Below are 27,317 nucleotides of genomic sequence, written 5' to 3'. Positions count from 1 at the left end.
CGATGAGAAGGTTTCTTCAGCCGTCATCTGTACAAAAGTGAAGGTTTCGGACGTTTCGCCTCCTATCCAAGAGGCTTTGTCAGCGAACTAAAGTCTGACTGGTCGTATCGGCCCCATTTATATATCCCTAATGTCCAGACATGGTGGCGCCGGACACAGCTATGATAGGTCCCTACTCTCAGGTTGGGGGGGCAGGGGACCCCTCCCTGTGGCCCCACTGATTGTTCCTACATTCCTGACTAACGACTGGCCTATAAGCCCCACTCCCCCCGGTATCACCTCATCAGCATAATCTTTTGGATTCAAACCATCTATGTTCTTTCGCTGAGATTTTGACCTCATTGTCGTCGGATGAGTGGTTGCTGGCTTTTGGGTGCAGGTGTGCTGCCGATTGAGGCCCACTAGTGTTGTCCCTGCGATGTTGATGGAGTGTTTTTTTGGGAATTTGTTGAGTCTCCCCGGTGTACTGCTCTTTGCAATTTTCATTCTTGCAATGTATGGAGTAAACTACGTTGCTTTGTTTTTCATTTGGTGGCCTATCTTTTGGATGCACTAGTTTTTGCCTTGACGTGTTTATCGGTTTGAAATGGGTGGGAATTTTGTGTTGCCAGGGGACTCTTTGTGGTTTTTCGGAGACTCCTGCAATGTGCGGTGCTGCTGCTCCTCTCCTTTTTGGATCTTGAGAATTGTTGGTTTCGTTCGCTATTCTTTCTTTCTGACATTTAAATGTCGGAAAGAAAGAATAGCGAACGAACCGATAAACACGTTAAGGCAAAAATTAGTGCATCCAAAAGATTATGCTGATGAGGTGATACCGGGGGGAGTGGGGTTTATAGGCCAGTCGTTAGTCAGGAATGTAGGAACAATCAGTGGGGCCACAGGGAGCGGTCCCCTGCCCCCCCAACCTGAGAGTAGGGACCTATCATAGCTGTGTCCGGCGCCACCATGTCTGGACATTAGGGATATATAAATGGGGCCGATACGACCAGTCAGACTTTAGTTCGCTGACGAAGCCTCTTGGATAGGAGGCGAAACGTCCGAAACCTTCACTTTTGTACAGATGACGGCTGAAGAAACCTTCTCATCGATAGCTGGATAGCTGTCTATCTATTAGATATCTAGCTGGCGGGAGAAGGATGCTGAGCCTTGAACTGCCAGGCAGGAGACCGAGAGGAAGACCGAAGAGGAGGTTTATGGATGTGGTCAAAGAGGACATGAAGGTAGCTGGTGTGAGAGAAGAGGATGCACAAAACCGGGATAGATGGAGGACATTGATTCGCTGTGGCGACCCCTGAGGGGAAAAGCCGAAAGGAAAAGAAGAGATATCTAGCTAGCTAGCTATCTATTTGAGTTACTTCCGGGTTGACTGAACGCTGGAGCGTGTGGCTGCCGCTGCGCACCCACAGAGAAACTGATCCTGTGACTGTAAAGTGACCTTAAGAGTTATGAAAGGCGCTTAGAAATGAAATTCATTATTATTATTATTATTATTATTATTATTATTATTATTATTATTATTATTATTATTATTATTATGCGTTTTCACCTTCAGAATTTCCCAAGAATTTCTGATTTAGAAGATATGTATATATAATTATTAGCTGCTTTTTTTTTGCCCCGGCCATGTTGGTTAAGGTCTCCCCTCCACCCCACGTTTGTCTCATCTTCCCACCATGTGTTTCTGATGAGCCATTGTCGAACATGATCCCTGGACTCTTTTATGTCCAACCTTTAACAAATCTATCACATTTGTGCCTCCATGTTCTGAATTAAAGTCCCATTCCAACCTTTCCAATCGGGATGAGTAATACTCTTGTTGGCAGCCGCCCAGAGGAAAAAGTAAAAAATAAAAATCTCGCGATTGGTCCAGCTTCAGCCATGTGTGACTGACAGGAAGTGAAGTGATTGGGGCAGAGGGTGGTGAGGGGTGGGTGAAAGGCGCTGGTATCTTTGGATCCTGATTAAAGCGCTTGGGTTTTGTAAACTCCCGCCATTCGGCGCCCTGCGCCAGCGTCCTTCCAGGCCCCGCTGTTCTGAATTACAGCTCTGCCACATTAGTTTGATTTACAGCTTCCTCCTGCTGTTTAGATTGGAAGGGTTGGGGGATCTGGAGTGGTTGCCCCCGTCTCTTTTTCATTGATTCCTCACCCTAATTCCTGCCTTCACCTGACTCACCTCATCTGCACATTGATCTTTTAAGTCTCCATCCACTGCTTTTCATTTTTCCTCCTACACCACAACCAATTGTATCCCTTTTCAATCGCACTTTTTTTGCTCAAAGGTGCGCCTGACTTGACGCGGTCTCTCCATAGCGTTTCCCACCAATGGCACCTACCACGCCCCTCCCCCTTCGCCTTTCCTCTGCATTTCCCCACCCACCCCCCTCAAATACATCTTTTGTGAGAATGAAAACAACCAGCAGCCTGCCAAAATATTTCTATAGCCCGTGTGCTGACAATGCAGGGACAGGGAGACAAAGCAAAAAGATGCGCAGGCATATTTGTGGCGGCAGCAGAGAGATGGAAAGCGCTCCCTGTCTCTCTCTCTCTCTCTCTCTCTCTCTCTCTCTCTCTCTCTCTCTCTCTCTCTCTCTCTCTTCTCTTCTCATTTTATTTCAAGCGCCTTTCAAAGCTCTCATGGACACTTTACAGTCACAGACAAGCATAGATACAATAATAAATAAAATACAATTATAAATAGAATACAATAAATAAAATACAATTATAAATAGAAACAAAAGAGAGCGAGAGAGAGAGCTACACAGAAAATGTAATTTTAAATAGGTGGGTTTTGGGACCGGATTTGAAGGTGGGAAGAGAATTGATGTTACAAATGTTGGGAGGAAGTCAGTTCCAGAGTTTGGGGGCAGAGCAGCTGAAAGCCCTGTCCCCCATCGTGCTGAGACAGGAAGGGGCACACAGAGGTGGAGCGAGGAAGAGGATCTGAGGGAACAAGAGGGAATAGAAATTGAAGAAGGTCAGATAGGTATGGCAGTGAATGAGTTAAAAACTAGCCAATGACAAAGTGGCTGGCCGTCCGACGAAGCTGCGCTGTTGCGCATCACAACATCTTCAGCAACAGGGATAATCCGTGTCCATGCCTGCCAAAAACATACAAACAGGGGAGTTCATTGGCACTACCGGCGAGCCGTCCCCTCCGCTCGCCACCAGGCTCGCGGCCAACAATGGTAACTAACAACACGAGGGCACAGATGTTAGCGTCCTGCTAGCACTGTCTCTGCCAGCCTCCGATACACAACTTCATAGACTCTCTGCTACAGAACCGGTGAGGGCCACTTAGTGACACAAACAAAGCAGCCAAACATTGTAATTTAACTCATTCACTGCCATTTCCGAATTTACTCGGGAATTGAAAATATGACGTAGAGCGCCATTCACTAATTTGTTCAGGTTTTTTTTTGTGCCGATAAAGCGCTGCTCAGACCTCTGGCAATCTTTTTCCCAACCACTAGGAGGCAGGATTTCTTTTTCTTCCCATGTTAGCGCTTTCTTCTTACTTCAGCTATTGTTAAAGGACTATATAATCCAATATGTACTGTATGTATTGCATTGTATTTTGAAAAGTCACCCTCATTTCAAGCTTATATAACTCCAGACCCATATAACTTAGGAATTAACTTTTTTTTTCCTCATGAAAGAAGAGGTTTCTTACGCTGAATTGAGTATTATGTCGTCCTAAAACTCAATATTCTGTGGGTCCTGGAATTTGAGTGACAGTGACAAAAACCCTGGCATTGGAGTAGACACCTTTTTGCAACATATAGACATCATCTGATATCATCATTCGCAACATATAGAACGGGGAGAGAGGCATTTTTCAGGCGTTAACATGAAATGTGCATGATGAGAGCCTTTCAAATGCTATTCCGTTCACAGGAACAAGCCGCAAATTTAACACCCCCTTCGTTTGTTTAAAGCATGGTTATTTGTGGGTGACAGGATCCTAACAATTCTCACGAATAATGCCGGTTTGTCTGCGTGACTGCACCATCAGCGTTCCCCCTTTTGTTATTCTCCACATTGTTCCACTCACTCAGTCGACACAGTGAGTGGGCTTTTTTGTGTGTGTACTTTTTTTTCTTGTATTCTCCATTTACCTTTTCTTGCAACAATAATTTGTTTTGTCGTGCGCGCACAGTAGCGCCATTGTGTACATGCTAATAACCAGTTCAAAGTAAAGCACATCACCGAATTCGGTTTAAAAGTGATTTTTTTGGTCATGATTTTATTTAGATTGTGTGTTTAAGCGCCTGCTGTGTGAAGCAGATAGTCGCCAATAAGTTAAAGAAATGGAAAAGGAATAGGATTGTACGTCTGCCAATGTAATCCTAAATGCGCCGTGTCAGGCAGCAACTGTGATTATGCTCCTCATTTGAAACATTCACTTCCTTCCTGTACCCGCCCGCTAAATATACAGCAGCCTCAACGTAACCGTCACTCTTCGCGACAAAAGCCGGCTCCTGGGTTTGTTTTCATCACGGTTAAGTTGTAAAATTAGAACATTTTCCCATCATCAAATTCATCAAATAACCATGATGCTGTCATGCCAATGATCTTAATAAAGGATTTTCGCATCTTTTATGTGTCAGGAAAAAAAACGGTCAAATCTATCTATTAGATATCTAGCTGACGGGAGAAGGATGCTGAGCCTTGAACTGCCAGGCAGGAGACCGAGAGGAAGACCGAAGAGGAGGTTTATGGACGTGGTCAAAGAGGACATGAAGGTAGCTGGTGTGAGAGAAGAGGATGCACAAAACCGGGATAGATGGAGGACATTGATTTGCTGTGGCGACCCCTGAGGGGAAAAGCCGAAAGGAAAAGAAGAGATATCTAGCTAGCTAGCTAGCTATTTGAGTTACTTCCGGGTTGACTGAACGCTGGAGCGTGTGGCTGCCGCTGCGCACCTACAGAGAAACTGATCCTGTGACTGTAAAGTGACCTTAAGAGTTATGAAAGGAGCTTAGAAATGAAATTCATTATTATTATTATTATTATTATTATTATTATTATTATTATTATTATTATTATTATTATTATTATTATTATTATTATTTTTATGCGTTTTCACCTTCAGAATTTCCCAAGAATTTCTGATTTAGAAGATATGTATATATAATTATTAGCTGCTTTTTTTTGCCCCGGCCATGTTGGTTAAGGTCTCCCCTCCACCCCACGTTTGTCTCATCTTCCCACCATGTGTTTCTGATGAGCCATTGTCGAACATGATCCCTGGACTCTTTTATGTCCAACCTTTAACAAATCTATCACATTTGTGCCTCCATGTTCTGAATTAAAGTCCCATTCCAACCTTTCCAATCGGGATGAGTAATACTCTTGTTGGCAGCCGCCCAGAGGAAAAAGTAAAAAATAAAAATCTCGCGATTGGTCCAGCTTCAGCCGTGTGTGACTGACAGGAAGTGAAGTGATTGGGGCAGAGGGTGGTGAGGGGTGGGTGAAAGGCGCTGGTATCTTTGGATCCTGATTAAAGCGCTTGGGTTTTGTAAACTCCCGCCATTCGGCTCCCTGCGCCAGCGTCCTTCCAGGCCCCGCTGTTCTGAATTACAGCTCTGCCACATTAGTTTGATTTACAGCTTCCTCCTGCTGTTTAGATTGGAAGGGGTGGGGGATCTGGAGTGGTTGCCCCCGTCTCTTTTTCATTGATTCCTCACCCTAATTCCTGCCTTCACCTGACTCACCTCATCTGCACATTGATCTTTTAAGTCTCCATCCACTGCTTTTCATTTTTCCTCCTACACCACAACCAATTGTATCCCTTTTCAATCGCACTTTTTTTGCTCAAAGGTGCGCCTGACTTGACGCGGTCTCTCCATAGCGTTTCCCACCAATGGCACCTACCACCCTCCTCCCCCTTCGCCTTTCCTCTGCATTTCCCCACCCACCCCCCTCAAATACATCTTTTGTGAGAATGAAAACAACCAGCAGCCTGCCAAAATATTTCTATAGCCCGTGTGCTGACAATGCAGGGACAGGGAGACAAAGCAAAAAGATGCGCAGGCATATTTGTGGCGGCAGCAGAGAGATGGAAAGCGCTCCCTGTTTCTCTCTCTCTCTCTCTCTCTCCCTCTCTGTCTCTCTCTCTCTCTCTCTCTCTCTCTCTCTCTCTCTCTCTCTCTCTCTCTCTCTCTCTCTCTCTTTCTCATTTTATTTCAAGCGCCTTTCAAAGCTCTCATGGACACTTTACAGTCACAGACAAGCATAGATACAATAATAAATAAAATACAATTATAAATAGAATACAATAAATAAAATACAATTATAAATAGAAACAAAAGAGAGCGAGAGAGAGAGCTACACAGAAAATGTAATTTTAAATAGGTGGGTTTTGGGACCGGATTTGAAGGTGGGAAGAGAATTGATGTTACAAATGTTGGGAGGAAGTCAGTTCCAGAGTTTGGGGGCAGAGCAGCTGAAAGCCCTGTCCCCCATCGTGCTGAGACAGGAAGGGGCACACAGAGCTGGAGCGAGGAAGAGGATCTGAGGGAACGAGAGGGAATAGAAATTGAAGAAGGTCAGATAGGTATGGCAGTGAATGAGTTAAAAACTAGCCAATGACAAAGTGGCTGGGCGTCCGACGAGGCTGCGTTGTTGCGCATCACAACATCTTCAGCAACAGGGATAATCCGTGTCCATGCCTGCCAAAAACATACAAACAGGGGAGTTCATTGGCACTACCGGCGAGCCATCCCCTCCGCTCGCCACCAGGCTCGCGGCCAACAATGGTAACTAACAACACGAGGGCACAGATGTTAGCGTCCTGCTAGCACTGTCTCTGCCAGCCTCCGATACACAACTTCATAGACTCTCTGCTACAGAACCGGTGAGGGGCACTTAGTGACACAAACAAAGCAGCCAAACATTGTAATTTAACTCATTCACTGCCATTTACTGCCGAATTTACTCGGGAATTGAAAATATGACGTAGAGCGCCATTCACTAATTTGTTCAGGTTTTTTTTGTGCCGATAAAGCGCTGCTCAGACCTCTGGCAATCTTTTTCCCAACCACTAGGAGGCAGGATTTCTTTTTCTTCCCATGTTAGCGCTTTCTTCTTACTTCAGCTATTGTTAAAGCACTATATAATCCAATATGTACTGTATGTATTGCATTGTATTTTGAAAAGTCACCCTCATTTCAAGCTTATATAACTCCAGACCCATATAACTTAGGAATTAACATTTTTTTTTCCTCATGAAAGAAGAGGTTTCTTACGCTGAATTGAGTATTATGTCGTCCTAAAACTCAATATTCTGTGGGTCCTGGAATTTGAGTGACAGTGACAAAAACCTTGGCATTGGAGTAGACACCTTTTTGCAACATATAGACATCATCATCATCATTAGCAACATATAGAACGGGGAGAGAGGCATTTTTCAGGCGTTAACATGAAATGTGCATGATGAGAGCCTTTCAAATGCTATTCCGTTCACAGGAACAAGCCACAAATTTAACACCCCCTTCGTTTGTTTAAAGCATGGTTATTTGTGGGTGACAGGATCCTAACAATTCTCACGAATAATGCCGGTTTGTCTGCGTGACTGCACCATCAGCGTTCCCCCTTTTGTTATTCTCCACATTGTTCCACTCACTCAGTCGACACAGTGAGTGGGCTTTTTTGTGTGTGTACTTTTTTTCTTGTATTCTCCATTTACCTTTTCTTGCAACAATAATTTGTTTTGTCGTGCGCGCACAGTAGCGCCATTGTGTACATGCTAATAGCCAGTTCAAAGTAAAGCACATCACCGAATTCGGTTTAAAAGTGATATTTTTGGTCATGATTTTATTTAGATTGTGTGTTTAAGCGCCTGCTGTGTGAAGCAGATAGTCGCCAATAAGTTAAAGAAATGGAAAAGGAATAGGATTGTACGTCTGCCAATGTAATCCTAAATGCGCCGTGTCAGGCAGCAACTGTGATTATGCTCCTCATTTGAAACATTCACTTCCTTCCTGTACCCGCCCGCTAAATATACAGCAGCCTCAACGTAACCGTCACTCTTCGCGACAAAAGCCGGCTCCTGGGTTTATTTTCATCACGATTAAGTTGTAAAATTAGAACATTTTCCCATCATCAAATTCATCAAATAACCATGATGCTGTCATGCCAATGATCTTAATAAAGGATTTTCGCATCCTTTATGTGTCAGGAAAAAAAACGGTCAAAGACCCTAATTATAATGAATTTCTTAACACAGGGTCGGGAACCTTTTTGACTAAGAGAGCCATAAAAGTAAAATATTTAGAAAAGTTTTTCAGTGAGAGCCACACATACATACACACACACACACACACACACACGCACACGCACACACACACACACACACACACACACATATTTCTTTTTCAATGATTTTGTGAGGTCATGATAACTCCACATAAGTAGTGAGGACCACCTTTGCTGATAAGTTTAGAGAAGAACTAGTGTTACATTTGAGGACTAAATGTCACCCCATTTCATACTTCAACTTCTTTAAAATCAAATAAATAAAACGTGGACTTGAAACTGACATAACTGCAGGAGTGGGGTTCCCGAATGGGTACATTCAAAGTCCTCACCGCTGTAGTGAATTTGGTTAAAATATCATGTTACTTTTTCTGGTATGAACTTTTTCCTCTCATTAACCACATACACACACAGTGAGTAAAGAGTGTGTGTATCCAAGTGAAAAGAAAACAGACACCAAAAAATCATTTTGGGTGAATTTGTGAGGACCTCTCTGAAACTTTAACAGATGCATTTATAGACCCTTTAGTAGCCTTTAGAATGAAAAACTTGTGAGGACCGGCCAAAAGGTCCTCACTTGTCAAAAATGTCCTCACTACATATGGTATAAAATGTTAGTAGTCCTCACAAGACTAGTCATACAAACACACATACACACGCGTACGCACACGCGTGATTTCAACAAAATGTCAGAATGTATTATTTACAATAACTTTGTGATAATACCCACCATGACACTCTCTGTGTCTTTATGTTGTCACATTGTCTTTGTGCTGTCATGTTATTTGTTATTTAGTTTTTTATTGTTCTTTTGACTTCAAGACGGCGCCGCAAGAGTGGCTGCCTTTCCAGCAGCTCATGCATTTTGTTTTCCTACTTTCATCCTTTCATCACTTTGCTGCTGTGAAATGTAAATTTCTCCACTGCGAGACTAATAAAAGCATATCCAATCCAATCCAATTAATATGATTAGCTTTCCATTTCTAATTAGTGGTAAAAAAAATCCAGCCAAACGATCGAAATGAAAGTCAACTTGCCGGGCGAAGTTACAGCTCGCTATCCTGCACACTGCTCATTAGCTTGCGCGCTTGCTTTCTGCTGTCTCTCCCAGAAGTATATTGATGCTAACATTAGCATGGGGCTTGTCAAAGTCCCACTGACATTCAACTGTTCCATCGATGGTATTGTTTCATTGCAATTAGAATCACGGCAGAAGGTGAATTCTTTGGTCCATTCATCCTGAAATGTATGATACTCTTTTTTTTTTTTTTTTTTTTTTACTCGTTACTTTACTTATTTAATAGGGGGGCCTTTACCTGTCACGACATCAACGACCACCTAAGTCTATTAGGTATGTATCAGCTATCTATTGTAATTCTCTATTAGCTAGCTAGCTAGCTTTCTATCTATTTGAGTTACTTCCGGGTAGAGTGAATGCTGTCACGTGTGGCTGCCGCTGCTCACCCACTGCAAAACTTATCCTGTGACTGTAAAGTGACCATGAGAGTTTTGAAAGGCACTTATAAATGAAATGTATTATTATTAGGTCAGTATCATCCAATCAAAATTGCACTTTCCGCAGATTATCTGATGTGATTATCCTGTGTTGTGTCGTGTGTAAAGAGGGACTTCTTCTACGCAGTGGTCAAAAAACAGGGCAGAAAGTAAGAAATCAGAATCAGAAGACCTTTATTCATCCCACAATGAGAACATTTGCAGACCACAGCAGCAATTGAAAGGGGATGGGTTGGGGGGTGAAAGGATAGAAAACAAGATATTCTAAGCATAACAAAATAAAAATGTCACTTTGAGGATTTTTCCTGTCAAAGTTAGCAAAGCCTCCATGACCAAATGTCACTTGTCTTTGATTAATAATAATAATAATACATTTGATTTCTAAGCGCCTTTCAAAACTCTCAAGATCACTTGACAGTCAGTTTTTTTTTTTCTGTGGGTGAGCAGCGACAGCCACACGTGCCAGCGTTCACTCAACCCGGAATAACTCAAATAGATCGAGAGCTAGATAGCTAATAGATAGCTAATGAGATATTTAATAGATAGCTAGATAGCTAACAGATAGCTAACTAGATAGCCAGCTCGCCAGATAGATAGCTAATAGACAGCAAATAGATATCCATCGAGGTAGCAAGCGAGGTAGCCAACCAGATAGCCACCCAGATAGCTCACTAATAGACAGCAAATAGATAGCCAGCTAGGTAGCAAACTCTGTAGCGAGCCAGATAGCTAGCTAATAGACAGTAAATAGATAGCAAATAGATAGCAAGCTAGGAAGCCAGCCAGATAGCTAGCTAATAGACAGCAAATAGATAGTTAGCAAATAGATTAGCCTGATGTAAAGGGACATCATTTCTGATCTGCTTGGGAAATTGTCCAGAGAGAACAAATTTGGTCTTTATTTACGTTAAAAATTCTTGTATGTGTGGGGAAATGAGGGCTGACATCGCCTGTCATTGTGGCATAAAACGCACATGATTTGCTTCCGCGGACCACATAAAGTGAGATGGTGGGCCAGATTCGGCCCCCTTGCCTTGACTTTGACACCAGTGCACTCGGGCATGATCCCCTGAGAATAGAGTGACTGTACTGTATGCAGAATGAGTGGATGGATATCATCAATGTCCGTTCCTGCTACTCATGAATCAAAGAGATGACGGAATGCAAGAGCAGCAGAAGTACACAGGAGTTTGTGTTTATTATTTGATAAGGCCTCTCTCGTAACTTCAGTACATGTTGGGCACTCACCCCGGCTCGGCTTCAAGTCGGCCGCGTGCCATTTAACATTACTTGCCGGCGGATCGAGGGATGGCCCGCCCTCATCTTTTCGCTACATGCATTAGTACTCCACTCAGACCCTCATATCGCCTGAGGTTAAACACAAATTATATCATTACTGTCATCCAATCAAATCACGCCGATCCTTCCTGACTCACCGGACGCATGATGAAATATGACATGGCGCAAACGCAACCGACGCAAATCGGCACTGACGCTCCATCAGATGGCGGCGACTCCAAGGACCTGTCTGAGAAGTGAATGGAGTGTTGAGAACAGGATATAGCGGCCAGAAGGTGGAAAGGAGACAAAAAAGGCCGAAAGCATTGATGGTGGAGGATATACTGCTACGCGCTATACTCATCCGACCATCAGATATCTGGTGATGTAAATTGCATGTTTGTCAAGACACCAGTGGCGGGCCGTGGATTTCATCGCTAGGGCCTTCAGTAGTGCTATGTCTGAATCAATCCAGACGGGAAAAGTGTAGTGTGATTTACTACGAGAGGGTACCATTAGCCAGGAAATAACTGAGCGACCATTCTCAATGATGTCCATTTTTTTCTTCAAAAGTCCATCTTGAAAATGGCTTTAACAGTAAATCTGCAACCAAATCCAGTTCTTCTCCTCCGTCAGCTATTGTGGGTTGACAAAACTGCAATTAAATCAACACAACAATGCATTTGCTTATGTAGCTCGCTCCAGATACAGTGTGCTAGCTCTGGCTAGTATGCTCTTGTCACTCGCGGCTACTGATCAGAGCAGTTTTCGCCAACTATGATTGGTCTGTCGTACAGGAGTGGTCCATCAATGAAAAGGTTTCTTCAGCCGTGGTCTTTGAAGGTGTCGGACGTTTCGCTTCTTATCCAAGATGCTGGTAGTTTCGGCCCTATATGTATCCCTATTGTCCAGACGTGTCGGTGCCAGACTCTTTTATGATTGGTCTCTCAGGTTGGGAGGGAGCAGAGGACTACTCCCTGTGGCTACACTGATTACTTCTATTGTCCTGACTGATTACTTCTATTGTCATGCCTGAGTATGAGGTCTACGACTGGCCTGATTGCCCCATTTGCTCTGGTGTAACCTCATCAGCATAACTAAGACTATGTTGCCTCAGAAGTCTGTTGCATGAACGATCCAAATTGAACCTCACCCCACCATGTATATATAGGGCCAAAACTACCAGCAAAAGACTTTAGTTCGCTGACTAAGCTTCTTGGATGAGAAGCGAAACGTCCGACACCTTCAAAGAAGTACCGATGACAGCTGAAAAAAACTGTTTCATCGACCAACTATGATTGGTTAGTGACGAGCCAATCATAGTTGGCGAAAACTCTGACATTGCCCAGCGCCTTCAAGAAGGCGTTGGTACCCCTATTGGGTTGAACAAACTGAAATCTGATTGGTTAGAGTAACAGTTTGAACGACACATTTGGTGCGACAGGGCCTGCAGAACTGATTGTGAAGGCATCCAGGTAGATTTCTAACCCTGGTAACTAATGGTTGGTTCATTGCTTAAATATGAAAACACACATCTGGAAGCAGTGCAACAGGGGAAAAGTAATGAAAGGAAGCTGAAAGGCAATTTGGAATTATTTAATAAGAATTTATGGACAAAATATAATTAATTAGTCTGTGATTCAGATATTTTTAGGCCAGTAGAGAAGGCCTCTGCAGCCTTGACGGCCCGCCACTGAATATTTCCCTTTAGTTATTGCATCCTTATTGTCTCTTATGAAAGCATTTGGAGAGAAATCACCATGAGAGATTAGATCGGGAAGCAGAAAAGCCAGGAAGGTATAGAGTCGCTGTAAACGTACGCCTGGCGCTCGTCACCCTTTGCTGTACTGCTGTCAGAACTGCCTTTGTAGTCCCTCTGACATGATCGCGTGGCGGAAGATCAGCTCTGGCTTTAATTAAGGCCAACTTGACAGCGTACAGAGATGGATGGTGTTGCACTCTGGGCCTCTCCATGTTCCATGTAAAGTGGGACTCCGGGAACACTATAAACAAAACCCATTTGTAAATAAAAGGGGAAAATAGATGGGATAAAGAGTGACCGACTTTGTCCGGTTGCCTCTTTGGAAGATGGTAGCGTAGCATCAGAGGTAATGGAAGCGTGAGTGGGATTTGAAGTGGAATTCAGCAGTGTGGCGAAGCTTGTCAATAGGTAGTAAAATGCACACTAGTGTGAAGGCATAGCTGCCCCTTTACCAAGAGAAGTCATGAAGAGTACTTTATGATTATTTTTTTAAATTATAAGGTGAAGAGCAAAACCTGTTGATTGCATGGAATCCAAAATTGAAGCTGAGTTTGTATCGCCGCCTCGGTCAATCCAATTAGCTCGAAATGAACCTTGAAGGACAACCGACACCATTTTTTGTTTCCTAACTGACATCAGAAAAACGTTTCATAGCATCTAAAATACCCAAAACAATCTGGACAATTTTTATTCGATCATGATTTTGTTTAGTTGTGTGGATTAACTTTAGTTTTGTTTCATGTTACATCTTGTTTCCTTGTGTGATTTTATGTTCCTTCCTTGATTTTGTTTTCACTTGTACTAGTCAGGCTAGTCAGTGTTACCCAGTGGGCTCCTTACAACTGTTTGTATTGTTCAGGTGTTCCTTGTTTTAATAATACATTTAATTTCCAAGCGCCTTTCAAAACTCTCAAGGACACTTTACAGTCACATGATTTTTTTTTGTGCCGTTGAGCCGCGGCAGCCGTTCGCGCCAGCGTTCACTCTACCTGGAAGTAACACAGAAGCAAAGTTATGAAAGGAAACAAAAAACCCTAAATAACAAATATGACGACATAAAGACAGAGAGTCATTCATTCTTCAGCACTTGCTGTACCCTCTTTGTGACATGAAGCAATTGTAGATGAAAGAGAGAGGATCAAAGCATCCTTTTCAGCAGTGGATCCGGGATGTCATGGTTTTCTCAGTTTGTTGGGTCATTGCGACTTTTGATGTTACTTTTTGTGAGTCCATTGCTGTTTTTTTTCTATTTTTGCCACATTATCTGTCATTTTTGGGGACTCCTATTAACTCATTCCCTGCCAGACAAAAATGTGTCTACTCCAGTGCCAGGGTTTTTGCCATTTTCACTCCAATTCCAGGACCCACAGAATATCGAGTTTCAGGACTACATAACGGCGGCGCGGGAGTCCAGTGGTTAGCACACCGGCTTCACAGTGCAGAGGTCGCCGGTTCGTTTGCATGTTCTCCCCGGACCCGCGTGGGTTTTCTCCGGGTCCTCCTGTTTCCTCCCACACTCCAAAAACATGCATGGCAGGCAGATTGACCACTCCAAATTGTCCCTAGGTGTGTGAGTGACTGTCTTTGTGTGCCCTGCGATTGGCTGGCAACCAATTCAGGGTGTCCCCGCCTCGTGCCCGAAGACAGCTGAGATAGGCTCCTGCGACCCCCGCGACCCTAATGAGGAATAAGCGGTATGGAAAACAGATGGATGGATGCGATGGAGGAGTACATAAGCATTCAATGCAGGATAAGAAACGTTAGACTCCCTTTCATTGGAAAAAAGAGTTAATTCCTAAGTTATATGGGTGTGGAGTTATATTAGGTGCAAGTGTGGGTGGCTGTACAAAAGGCGAATGCTGCCCCCTCATGGAAGGAAAAAAACATCATTGCCAGAAATCTGCCCAGCACTTTATCGGCTTTATCTTCCCTGCATGTTAATCGTAAATATGCAATGTTTACAATGGCAAATATTTCAATAATTGATCAACAAACAGTTTATTCCATTACTTTTACATGAACCAAACAAATGCCAGTTGGAAAGCAAACAAATTTGCGGTGATTCCTTTTTTTTCATGAGGTGATGCCATTTTTGGATACGCTAACAACCCCCACTGGGCAATCTCACAACAAAGTGTGACTTGACTTCCTGTCACAGCATACAATAGTGTTTTTTTTCTTCATTGACTGAATTGTGTTGGGTCCACAATATTTCAAACTACAGAAATGTTCTTTGGGATCACATCTATCGATCTGTCTGTCTGTCTGTTTAGCTCCATCTCTCTCTGTCCCTTGTTGTGCAGGATCTCTCTCTATCTCTCGCTCTCTCTTGCTGTTTTCGTCAACGGATGCTACAGCTGAGTGCTTGCTTTCAACATTCAGCTTGTAGTAGACGTGCACATTCCACCATGACGTCCCTGATCCACTGCTGAAAATGATGCTTTGATCCTCTCCTTTTTCATCTAGAACTGCTGCATGTCTCAAATAGGGTAGAGCAAGTGCTGAAATATGAATGACTCTCTGCGTCTTTGTGTTGTCATATTATTTGTTATTTAGTTTTTTTGTTTTTTGACCTCAAGATGGCGTCGCGGAAGTGGCTGCCTTTCCAGCAGCTCCTGTATTTTGTTTTTCTACTTCTTTCTGTCACGGTTCGCGTGGTGGTGATGGCGGGTTCGGATCCCAAAAAGCAGGCAGGAGGGAGCAGGAGGTTGTTTGACAAATTGTATTAAAATAAAGGTCAGCAGTAACAAAATGTAAAACATCAAAATGATCTGAATGGAAAAAATACAAAGTAGCAAAAGAAGACCAAAAGTAAAAGCCCGCCAAGGTTAAACAAACACGTACACGATGCATGCTGCAACCAAGCAGCAAACAAACAATGAATCGGCACCGGATGGTCGTGCCGGGTGTTCTTTTAAATGTCAATGATTAAACGACCAACACCTGCGAGGCTGCAGGCAGGGCTGACGTCGCTACCCGCTGGTCGCCAATCTGATCGGGACGACCAGCACCTGTGCAGGTGCAGGCGGGGCCGACAGCGCCCCCCGTTGGTCGCCAACCAGATCATGACAGTACCCCCCCTTCAAGGGGCTGCTTCCAGAAGTCCCAACAGTCTCCCAAAAGGTCCACTCGCCAGGGAACGGTCGGTGGAGAGGGCAACCGCTGCCTCTCCAGCATACGACGGGCGGCGGCCTGATGGGATCCGAACCCGCCATCACCACCTCGCAAAAACGTGACACTTTCCTCTTCCTTTCATAACTTTGCTGCTGTGAAATGTAAATTTCTCCACTGCTAGACGAGTAAAGGTACATCTAATCCAATTCAATCTGCTCTATCACTCCATCCACATATCTACCTCGCTACCTAGCTTCCCAGCTACCTAGCTAGCTACCTACCTACCTACCTACCAATATATTGATCTATTGATTGATTTGGATTGTTAATTAACGCTGTCTGTCTGTTTGTTTGTGTATTTGTCTAAATATCCGACAGACTGTCTTAATATCCAACCGTATGTATCAGAATCAGAATCATCTTCATTGCCAAGTATGTAGAACACACAAGGAATTTGTTTCCGGAAGAACGCGCTGCATCATAAAAAATTGCAAAGAGGCACTATACAGCACTTGACATGTTAAAGAGGAAATATTTGTGCTTGTAAATCTATTTTCACCTCAATCTTCATTCATTATTACTGTAAATATAACATGATGGAATTGTTATAGGACTTAATTCCATTTTGTCCTGGATGGCGGTACGTGCAAGCATCCTAACAATAATGTAATAATAAAAAAAAGTGCAGCTAATGAGCCATTAGCCACAGTCAATATCATCTCCAAAAGGCCTTGACTACGCAGGCAAGGCTACAGAGGGAGGATTAAACGTGTGCCAAAATAAAAAGACAAGCTGGAGCGCTCCCCAATCAATGATATCTTTTCGCTCAGTCCCACGCCAACTGTCTCTTCATCTGTTTCCTTCCCACGGAAGGTGCACTGCAATGCAACGGTTACGGTCCAGAGACGCGCCACTTAATTAAAATGTTACAAGCAGCAATTGCAACTCCCACTGTGGTAGCCAGTCCGCAGTCAAATCATGACCCATATTGGACATATGTAAACAGCGTGTTCCTAATTGTTTATCAATCATCATTTTTGATGTGAGGAACGATGGCTTTTTATACTCAATCTGCAATTGATTAACTTTCTTAAAAACTTCTATTTAATGTATCTTTTTAAATTTGGTTTTTGTCTTAGTATATATAATAATATAATTTTCCTTGAATTCATGTATTCTCAGTGGCGGACCGTCTAGGCCTGCAAAGCCTTCTCTGCAGGCCTAAAAATATCTGAATCACGGACAGATGTTAATTATATTCTGTCCATGAATTCTGATTAAATCATTACAAATTGTCTTTCAGCTTAATTTCTTTACTTTTCCCCTGTTGCGCTGCTTCCAGACGTGTGTTTTCGTATTTAAACATTAAACCAATCACATTTCAGCCATTGTTTGTTATCAGGGTCTGAAATGACTCAACAGAGTCAATGACTCTGTTGCTTTAACTAATATAGCGCTTTAACAACAGCTGAACCTGGAACAAAACGTTAACTTGTGGAAAAATGGGAAATGCTGCACTCTTGTGGAAAAGAAAAAAATATTGCCAGAGGCCATGGCCAGCGCTTTATCGACACGAAAAAAAAAAAAAAAAACTTGAACAAATTTGGGAATGGCGCTCTACGTCATATTTTCAATTCATGACTACATTTGTGAATGGCAATGAATGAGTATTGTAGTTTTATGTTGACAATATGTATATTTTAATTCTAAAAGTTCGACATAAATGTGAATCACCCACCAGTCGTGCGATTTTGAAAGGATTGTTAAAAGGCGACAAAAGCAAATATCCCTGGTTCAGTTCTTTACAAAAGGCAAAGGAAAAATCACTTCTCAGATCATGAACTACAGTAAAGGGGGCAAAAATGATGGACATATTGGTTATTTTTTCAACTCTCATTTATCTGTAATTTACGGGGACCTGGGAATTGATTATTCTCATTTTTAATGGTTTCTTATGTGCTGAGGTATCACTGTATTACATAAATAGAGGTACACCACTGTATTTGCAGAGTAAACTCGGGATACATCCAAATGTCTTTTCTTTGTTTGGAGCATAGTTTTCAGAAAGCTCCTTAAGCGGTACGGAAAACAGATGGATGGATTGGATGGAGGACTACATAAGCATTCAATGCAGGATAAGAAACGTTAGACTCCCTTTCATTGGAAAAAAGAGTTAATTACTAAGTTATATGGGTGTGGAGTTATATTAGGTGCAAGTGTAGGTGGCTGTACAAAAGGCGAATGCTGCCCCCTCATGGAAGGGAAAAAACATCATTGCCAGAGATCTGCCCAGCACTTTATCGGCTTTATCTTGCCTGCATGTTAATCGTAAATATGCAATGTTTACAATGGCAAATATTTCAATAATTGATCAACAAACAGTTTATTCCATTACTTTTACATGAACCAAACAAATGCCAGTTGGAAAGCAAACAAATTTGCGGTGATTCCTTTTTTTTCATGAGGTGATGCCATTTTTGGATACGCTAACAACCCTCACTGGGCAATCTCACAACAAAGTGTGACTTGACTTCCTGTCACAGCATACAACAGTGTTTTTTTTCTTCATTGACTGAATTGTGTTGGGTCCACAGTATTTTAAACTACAGAAATGTTCTTTGGGATCACATCTATCGATCTGTCTGTCTGTCTGTCTCGCTCCATCTCTCTCTGTCCCTTGTTGTGCAGGATCTCTCTCTATCTCTCGCTCTTTCTTGCTATCTTTTCGTCAACGGATGCTACAGCTGAGTGCTTGCTTTCAACATTCAGCTTGTAGTAGATGTGCACATTCCACCATGACGTCCCTGATCCACTGCTGAAAATGATGCTTTGATCCTCTCCTTTTTCATCTAGAACTGCTGCATGTCACAAATAGGGTAGAGCAAGTGATGAAATATGAATGACTCTCTGCGTCTTTGTGTTGTCATATTGTTATTTAGTTTTTTTTGTTTTTTTGACCTCAAGATGGCGACGCGGAAGTGGCTGCCTTTCCAGCAGCTCCTGTATTTTGTTTTTCTACTTCTTTCCTCTTCCTTTCATAACTTTGCTGCTGTGAAATGTAAATTTCTCCACTGCGAGACGAGTAAAGGTACATCTAATCCAATTCAATCTGCTCTATCACTCCATCCACATATCTACCTCGCTACCTAGCTTCCCAGCTACCTAGCTACTACCTAGGTACCTAGCTAGCTAGCTACCTACCTACCTACCAATATATTGATCTATTGATTGATTTGGATTGTTAATTAACGCTGTCTGTCTGTTTGTTTGTGTATTTGTCTAAATATCCGACAGACTGTCTTAATATCCAACCGTATGTATCAGAATCAGAATCATCTTCATTGCCAAGTATGTAGAACACACAAGGAATTTGTTTCCGGAAGAACGCGCTGCATCATAAAAAATTGCAAAGAGGCACTATACAGCACTTGACATGTTAAAGAGGAAATATTTGTGCTTGTAAATCTATTTTCACCTCAATCTTCATTCATTATTACTGTAAATATAACATGATGGAATTGTTATAGGACTTAATTCCATTTTGTCCTGGATGGCGGTACGTGCAAGCATCCTAACAATAATGTAATAACAAAAAAAAGTGCAGCTAATGAGCCATTAGCCACAGTCAATATCATCTCCAAAAGGCCTTGACTACGCAGGCAAGGCTACAGAGGGAGGATTAAACGTGTGCCAAAATAAAAAGACAAGCTGGAGCGCTCCCCAATCAATGATATCTTTTCGCTCAGTCCCACGCCAACTGTCTCTTCATCTGTTTCCTTCCCACGGAAGGTGCACTGCAATGCAACGGTTACGGTCCAGAGACGCGCCACTTAATTAAAATGTTACAAGCGGCAATTGCAACTCCCACTGTGGTAGCCAGTCCGCAGTCAAATCATGACCCATATTGGACATATGTAAACAGCGTGATCCTAATTGTTTATCAATCATCATTTTCGATGTGAGGAACGATGGCTTTTAATTCTAAAAGTTCGACATAAATGTGAATCACCCACCAGTCGTGCGATTTTGAAAGGATTGTTAAAAGGCGACAAAAGCAAATATCCCTGGTTCAGTTCTTTACAAAAGGCAAAGGAAAAATCACTTCTCAGATCATGAACTACAGTAAAGGGGGCAAAAATGATGGTCATATTGGTTATTTTTTCAACTCTCATTTATTTGTAATTTACGGGGACCTGGGAATTGATTATTCTCATTTTTAATGGTTTCTTATGAGCTGAGGTATCACTGTATTACATAAATAGAGGTACACCACTGTATTTGCAGAGTAAACTCGGGATACATCCAAATGTCTTTTCTTTGTTTGGAGCATAGTTTTCAGAAAGCTCCTCCCGTATGCAGTGCAGTACAGTATATGTACAATATGTGCCAGAGTGAAATATTGAATTCAGAAAGAAAAACATGCATTCTCAATGGAGTTGTATGAATGATTCATCCGGCCACAATCCAACCGGGGATGTCCTTGACATGTACACATTTGATCAAATGGATGAAACTATCACTGGTTTTGTCGACACACACACATAGACAGACAGCAAACAAAAATGTTGACGAACACTGCACCATGATCATCCAAAGATGGCACCCGTTCGGAGCACAAGGGTAAAGGACACGCACAATGGCTTGCATGTTTATAGTGGACAATCCCATTTCCTTCCAACAATTATGAAGGGATATTGAATCTCAGGAAATTGTGCTTTTCTCATCCATTAGACCAAACAATAATAAGCAAATCCCAAAGGTTTGTACATAAAAGAAAAACATATATCTTCAAAGGTTAGCCGCTGAAAACTCGTGTCAACCTTTTCTCGAGGCTGGAGGTGATCAATTTTGTTTCGAATTAAGTTTAAAGGACAAGCGACGTCTCCGGACAAGTTGTGTCCATAATTTGTAAAATGGCTTCAAATGACTTCTACTGAGTGTATTTTACAAAGATTCCACCGCATGTAGCTATATTTTACGTTATAAGACTCGCGCTGAATATTCCGGAAGTCTTGTTTTTGAGTTGGTGACAAGTCCGTATGTGATGTCACTAAAGGTACGCCCCTGACCGAAAAAAAGGACACATTGTAGCAGTCCTTCCATCACGTCAATATATTTTGCTGTACTTGTTTGGTCTGAAAACGTCATGTTGCACCAAAAAGAGTCAGAAGAGGGCGACCAAGCTCCATGTAAGGAATGTATCAGCCTGTGGAAACAGGCTAATTCATTCCTCACACGGAGCTTGGTCGCCATTTTCTGCCTCTTTTTTAGTGATACATTTCCCCCCAATGTTGCCTCAAAATGGCACGGAATAAATTCTTTCATCAATTGCAAACATGTATGCTTTCCTCTTCAGAACTATTTGAATCATATTCATAACTGGATGTGTAACAAGAAAGCATATTCTCGAATCTGAAGCCATTGCTTTGATTGTCCAGCAATGCGAGACGTCTTGGCGTTACGTCACGAACTGGGGGCGGGACTTTCTGAAAATGCCCAATTCGCAGCTCAATTTTTTGCAGGTTTTGGACACTTTTTATTGGTGTTTTGCATTTGACTAAAAATATCAGCCTGCGTGTTTTGGGTATTTTAGATGCTATAAAACATGTTTCTGATGTCAGTTAGGAAGCAAAAAAGTGACGTTGGTTGTCCTTTAAGGGATGAGCATAAAAACGTCAAATTAAAAGCCTGGTTCAAAAGGTTTTCAAATGGATTTCAATTCGGCTGAAAGCTACAACCTGCTTGCTCTCTCTCTCTCTCTCTCTCTCTCTCTCTCTCTCTCTCTCTCTCTGTCTCTCTCTCTCTCTCTTGTAAGCGGAAAATAATTTGGCTGTTCCGTTTGTTGTGATTTTGCTTTTTCATTGAATTTGCAAATAACACAGTACAGGGAGATCCTTTTCGAAACACTCAGTCGTTTCCCAACGTTTGTGTTTTTGTAAGTTATTTGATTACAGGAGTGTATTTTTATTTAATTTATAATAATAATAATAATAATAATAATAGTAATAATAATAATGAATACATTTTATTTTTTAGCGCCTTTCAAAACTCTCAAGGTCACTTTAGTCTTCTGTCTGTTTTGATAAGTTTTCTGTCTGTTTTGTTAATATGCAATATCCTGAAATATATTCGTCTTGATTTTGCTGTAATTTTTATGAAAACATTCATTTTTCGTTCTAGATTTTCAGAATAACTTCAAAGGGTGTTATTTCTGGTATTACTGTAATCATATAGTATATATGATTTTTATTTAAATTGTATGTCTGGGTATGGCACAGCGTAGCTGTTGAACCCGGTGAACAATACGCTCACCTTGAGGGAGAAAAATGACAACACGTCTTTCTCTCTCTCCCTCTCTCTGTCTCTTTCTCTCTCCCCCCCCCCTCCCCCCCTTCACCCATCTTCTCCTAAAAGTATCTGCCGCCGAGATAAATGACCACTCTGCCGTCGAGCATGACAGCCTACACAAAGATGATATTGAATTGATTTGAGAAATGTTGCCGGACTGACTTTTTGATGTATGCCGCATGACGTGAATCATAAAAATTCTATTAAAAAACCCTTGAATGGCTGACACCGGAATATTATTTGTGATGATTAATTTGACACAGTCATTACAATGGGAGTCGTTTCAGTTAATGATTGTTTTTTTGCTCCCTATTGACTGCCTTGGCTATTTTTTTTCTCTCTTTCTTTGTGGAGCTGTTTGGTTTGGACACGCCGTATTTCATTTTTTGTTTGTTTATTCATTTATTTTTGCAATAAATGTCATGAAACGAAATTTGAATTGAAAACGTAACCAAGGGCTGAAAAGTGAGCATTTTTTAAAACATCTTGGCAAAGTCAGATGGGACCATGCAAGACAGATGAATAACCGAAAGAAAAAAATGATTACATACCAGTAATCTGATTGAATTTGAGAATATTCCACAATTCTGAGACAGCAAACACCCGATTAGCAGGTGTAATTCAAAGATTATCCTGAGCATTTATTTTGTCGTGGTGGGTGTGTATTCGTACAACCATCCCAGCAGACACGCCGTAAATGTTAGAGCTGTTTGATATTCAACAATAAATCCTGGTTGGCAAACATATTTGGGTGATATTACATATGTGTGCATTGTGTTGCGTTGGCCATCTTGAAATAGAAAGGAAGTTAATTCCTAAATTATATGTGTTATGTGTGAGTTATATGAGCTTGAAATAGGGGTGGTTGTCCAAAATACAATGCAATACATACATATTGGTTTATATGGCGCTCGAGCAGCAGCTGAAGCTGGAACAAAGCACTAACATGGAAAAAAGGGAAATGCTTCCCCCTTGTGGAAGGGAAAACATTGCCAGAGGCCATGGCCAGCGCTTTATCGGCACCCAAACAAGAAAAAAAATGGCAACGGCGCTCTACGTCATATTTGCAATTCCCGAATATATTTATGAATGGCAGTGACTGAGTTAAAAGTGTGATGCGTTCTCTGGAGATGAGAAAAATATCCAACATTTGCCCTCAAACATCATTAACCAAGTAGCCGAGCTTCCTAATTCATTGAGATGTGCATCTTTCCACAAAAAAAAAAGACGATTCGATATGACTTTTCATTCCCCCCAGAGATTCGATATGTATTGATTTGGGGTAGATTTTCCAATTCAAAATATATTTTTGTTACAACCCTCCTCACTGCTTATAGACACGAGAAATAAAAAAAAAAATGTTTTTGAGCTAGCATGTTTGTATTTTTATGATGTAGTCCATTCATTGGGGTCTGCACTCCATCTTGGATAGTGTACACATACTGTCGGTGTAGTAGTGTGACTTTGACTTTTCTTGATTGAAAACAGATGATTTTTTTTTTTCGGGAGTGAGGAGGGCATATGTTTCTGTGAATACTGAAAACATTTAAACACAGGCCTTTATAAAAAATGGTGTTTCCATTTAAGCCTGGTGGTGAGCAAGTCTACCTCACAGTTTGAGTTCTGAATCAATGTTTGAAGCTTACCGCAAGCTACCTAATACCCCGGTTTCTTCCGACATTCAAAACTATTCCAAATGTAGTTCATTGAAGACTCTAAATTGCCCTTATGTGTGAATATTCCTAAAAATCAACTAATGACCAGTGACTGAGAATTTTTGCGTGAGGAAAGCAGTTCTGAGGTTTGCCAGTGAAGCTAATCAACATCATACTTCCCGCGCATTGAGTTTTTCCATCCGTGATTTGGTTGGGAGTGACGCTGGGTGAAATAAACAATGCGGTGCCATACATCTGTGTAAGCTCTCAGTCGTACAGGAGTGGTCCATCTTTTCCTTTTCATCAATGCGGTGCCATATAATCATTGGGTCTGTGGACAATAGTGACCAGAACCGAGCCATTAACTGGTTAATAGCTGTTGAACTGCGAATCAAGATAGTGTTTGTTAGCTAAGGTCGCACTAGCACCAGCTACTAGCTTGACCAGCAATATTCAAACTGTTTTGGGTTTTATTTCTGACGGAAAAGAATGATCTATTTTCTCCTTGTAGCAATACCTGTGTAGCTTCTCCTCAAACAAAAGCACACAAGACATTCATGGTTTAGCTAGGATACGTCTGTGTAAGCTCTAAGCCGTACAGGAGTGGTCCATCGATTATAAGGTTTCTTCAGCTGCCATCTGTACTTCTTTGAAGGTGTCGGACCTTTCGCTTCTCATTCAAAGAGCTTCGTCAGCGAACTAAAGTTGTGCTGGTAACCCTGGCCCTATATCACTACTTGACAGAGGTGGCCGTGCCAGACCTCAGCTCTGATAGGTCCCTGTGCCAGAACCTTGCTCTGATAGGTCCCTGATCTCAGGTTGGGGGAGCAGTGGACTACTCCCTGAAGCCAATCTGATTAGCTCTATTGTTCTGTCCCTGGCTCTGGTTTCACCTCATTAGCATGACTAAGTGACGGATACCCTGTTCTAAGGTTGGGGGAGCAGTGAACCACAATGAAGATCGATTCTCGAGCCCAAAGTCAGTTGGAATTAGCTTCAGGTCACCTAATCCATCTGAAGTTAAAAATGTTCAGAACAGTCCAAGGTTTCTACTATTCAAACATATTTCTTTCTTTCACAGAACTACACGGCTCAGACTGGCGGCGGTAGCGGCAACAACAGTGGGGGAGCGGGAGGTGGCGGCGGAGGCAGCGGTGGCAGTGGCGGTGGCGGCGGCGGATCGGCCAGTGGCAACGGAGACGAGGACTATGAGATTCCCCCCATCACTCCGCCCAACCACCCAGAGCCTCCACTGCTCCACCTGATGGAACATGACTCCACAGGCTACCTCTGCCACTCACTGTCCCACAACGGACTTCTGAATCCTTATTCCTACCCCGAGCTGCCCACTCTTATGATGTCCAACATGCTGGCGCAAGATGGACAGCTGGTCTCCAGCCAGATGCCCTCGGTGAGTACAAAGCAATGGAGTCAGACGCCAGATAGACCAGTAATTCCCAACCGCGGCACGGCTAATGAGTCAGTGTTGCCATTCATTCGACAGAATCGTATACTGTGTGTTCAAAAAATCACATTCTAAAAAGCTTATAATTACTTGAGCATACTGTGTATACTTTTTTCTGATATTGTTTTGTGTGTCTTTGGTCATTTTTGGGAAACACTGAGCTAGACGGTTGAATTTGATTTGTGATTTGAACAGCTTCACCTGGTTATGTTTAACTCATTCACTGCCATTCCCGAATTTATTCGGGAATTGAAAATGTGATGTGGAGCGCCATTCCTGAATTTGTTTTTTTCTCGCGGGCACTGCCGATAAAGTGCTGGTCAGACCTCTGGCAATGTTTTTTCACTTCCTCGAGGGGCAAGCATTTCCTATTTTTCCATGTTTGCACGTTGTTCTAGCTTCAGCTTTTGCTAAAGCGCTATGTAAACCAATTTGTATTTATTGCATTGTATTTTGGACATCCGCCCTCATTTCAAGCTCATATAACTCCAGACCCATATGATTTAGGAATTAACTCTTTTATGCTGATGAACGAAGAGAGTCTAAGATTTCTTACGCTGCATTAAATATTTATGTAGTCCTAAAACTCAATATTGTGTGAGTCCTGGAATTTGAGTGAAAATGACAAAAACCCAGGCACTGGAGTCGACACATTTTTCACCTCTGGCAGCGAATGAGTTAACGTTTCTTTTGATGGGAGTCCTTTATCATGCAAATGAATAACTGTCCATCTTCGACTATGGTGTCTTTGAGAACGTCGCACGCAGTTTGAGACAGGCCAAACATCTCAGGCGGGTAAAGCTTACATGATTGCTCTTGATTCTGACTCAGGCCTTCCTGTTTAAAGTTTGCATGTTCTCCCCACCCCTGTGTGGGTTTTCTCTGGCTACACTGGTTTCCTCCCACATTTCAAAAACATCCATAGCATGTGAATGTGTGTCCAATGATTGGCTGGCAACCAGTACAGGGTGTACTCTGCCTACTGTCCAAGAAAGGCCACATACACATTGTTTTAGATTGAGTTAAGTGTGGATCTGGAGAACCAGTATCGACAGGCAATATATATAAATAAATAAATAAATAAATAAATACACGAAATACACAAATAAATACATACGCACATACATACGCACATACATACGCACATGAATACGCACATGAATACACACATTAATACATAAATACCTAAAATATGTTGATACTTGATTTTGATCTAGTGTTTAGAGTGAGAAGTCTGTGCATGAAAAGAAAATATATAGTGTACATTACATATACCAACAGATTTACATCAAGGTCAAGCAGAACATTTTGGAGCATTTATACCGACCAGAGGCGATCTCGGGCCAAACAGTCAGCACATGGGCTTGATTCTGAAATATAACTACAGTGCTGTAGATTATGTGGAATATCGCTTAAGTAGAAAACCCCCACCATCACCTTGGGGAAATGGATTCATGTCATTTATCTTCATTCACATTTTAGTCATGACCTTTCCCACCGAGACAGCGCTCGATCAGGCACGCTGTAATTTCTGTCCAGGTCATGAATAATGTTAAAATTGCATTTATTAGTAGGGTTAACCCCTAAAATTGGCTTGGTAGCACCCACTGGAATTTTCTTGATATTTTTATTTTTTGTATTTTATCCAGCCCCTGGAGCCATTTTCACAAGTGTCTGAACATTAAAGAGACAGGCAGACGACTGTGAGAGAGTTTCAACTTTGATAGTTCAAAGGCAGATTGTAGATTGCAAGGTTAAAATGTCCCATCAATCAGGCTCCACAAACAACCCGCACAAGCCATCTGTGCACTTCATGCAAAAAGCCATCAACCATGCTAAACAGAACACAATTGATGAGGAACTCGATAAAATTATCACAAAGAAAGCACCTACAAGGGATCGTTCCTCAAGATGGTGAAATA

General features: G+C 42.1%; 1 protein-coding gene across 4 annotated transcripts in view; it reads left to right on the top strand.

The window, feature by feature from the left end:
- tox2 (TOX high mobility group box family member 2) overlaps nt 1–27,317 on the top strand; it is a 118,738-nt gene that overhangs the window by 52,752 nt on the left and 38,669 nt on the right. For all 4 annotated transcript variants that reach the window (XM_089010917.1, XM_089010920.1, XM_089010916.1 and 1 more), the window contains exon 4: nt 25,012–25,341. In XM_089010917.1, coding sequence (XP_088867043.1) covers nt 25,012–25,341 — 330 coding nt within the window. The remainder of the gene's footprint in view (nt 1–25,011; nt 25,342–27,317) is intronic.

This window comes from Hippocampus bargibanti, linkage group LG12 (genome assembly GCF_051943395.1).
Source record: "Hippocampus bargibanti isolate YZ-2025 linkage group LG12, ASM5194339v1, whole genome shotgun sequence".
Lineage (NCBI taxonomy): Eukaryota > Metazoa > Chordata > Actinopteri > Syngnathiformes > Syngnathidae > Hippocampus > Hippocampus bargibanti.
Note: the sequence above shows the minus strand (reverse complement) of the source record. Positions and strands in the feature narration are given on the sequence as shown.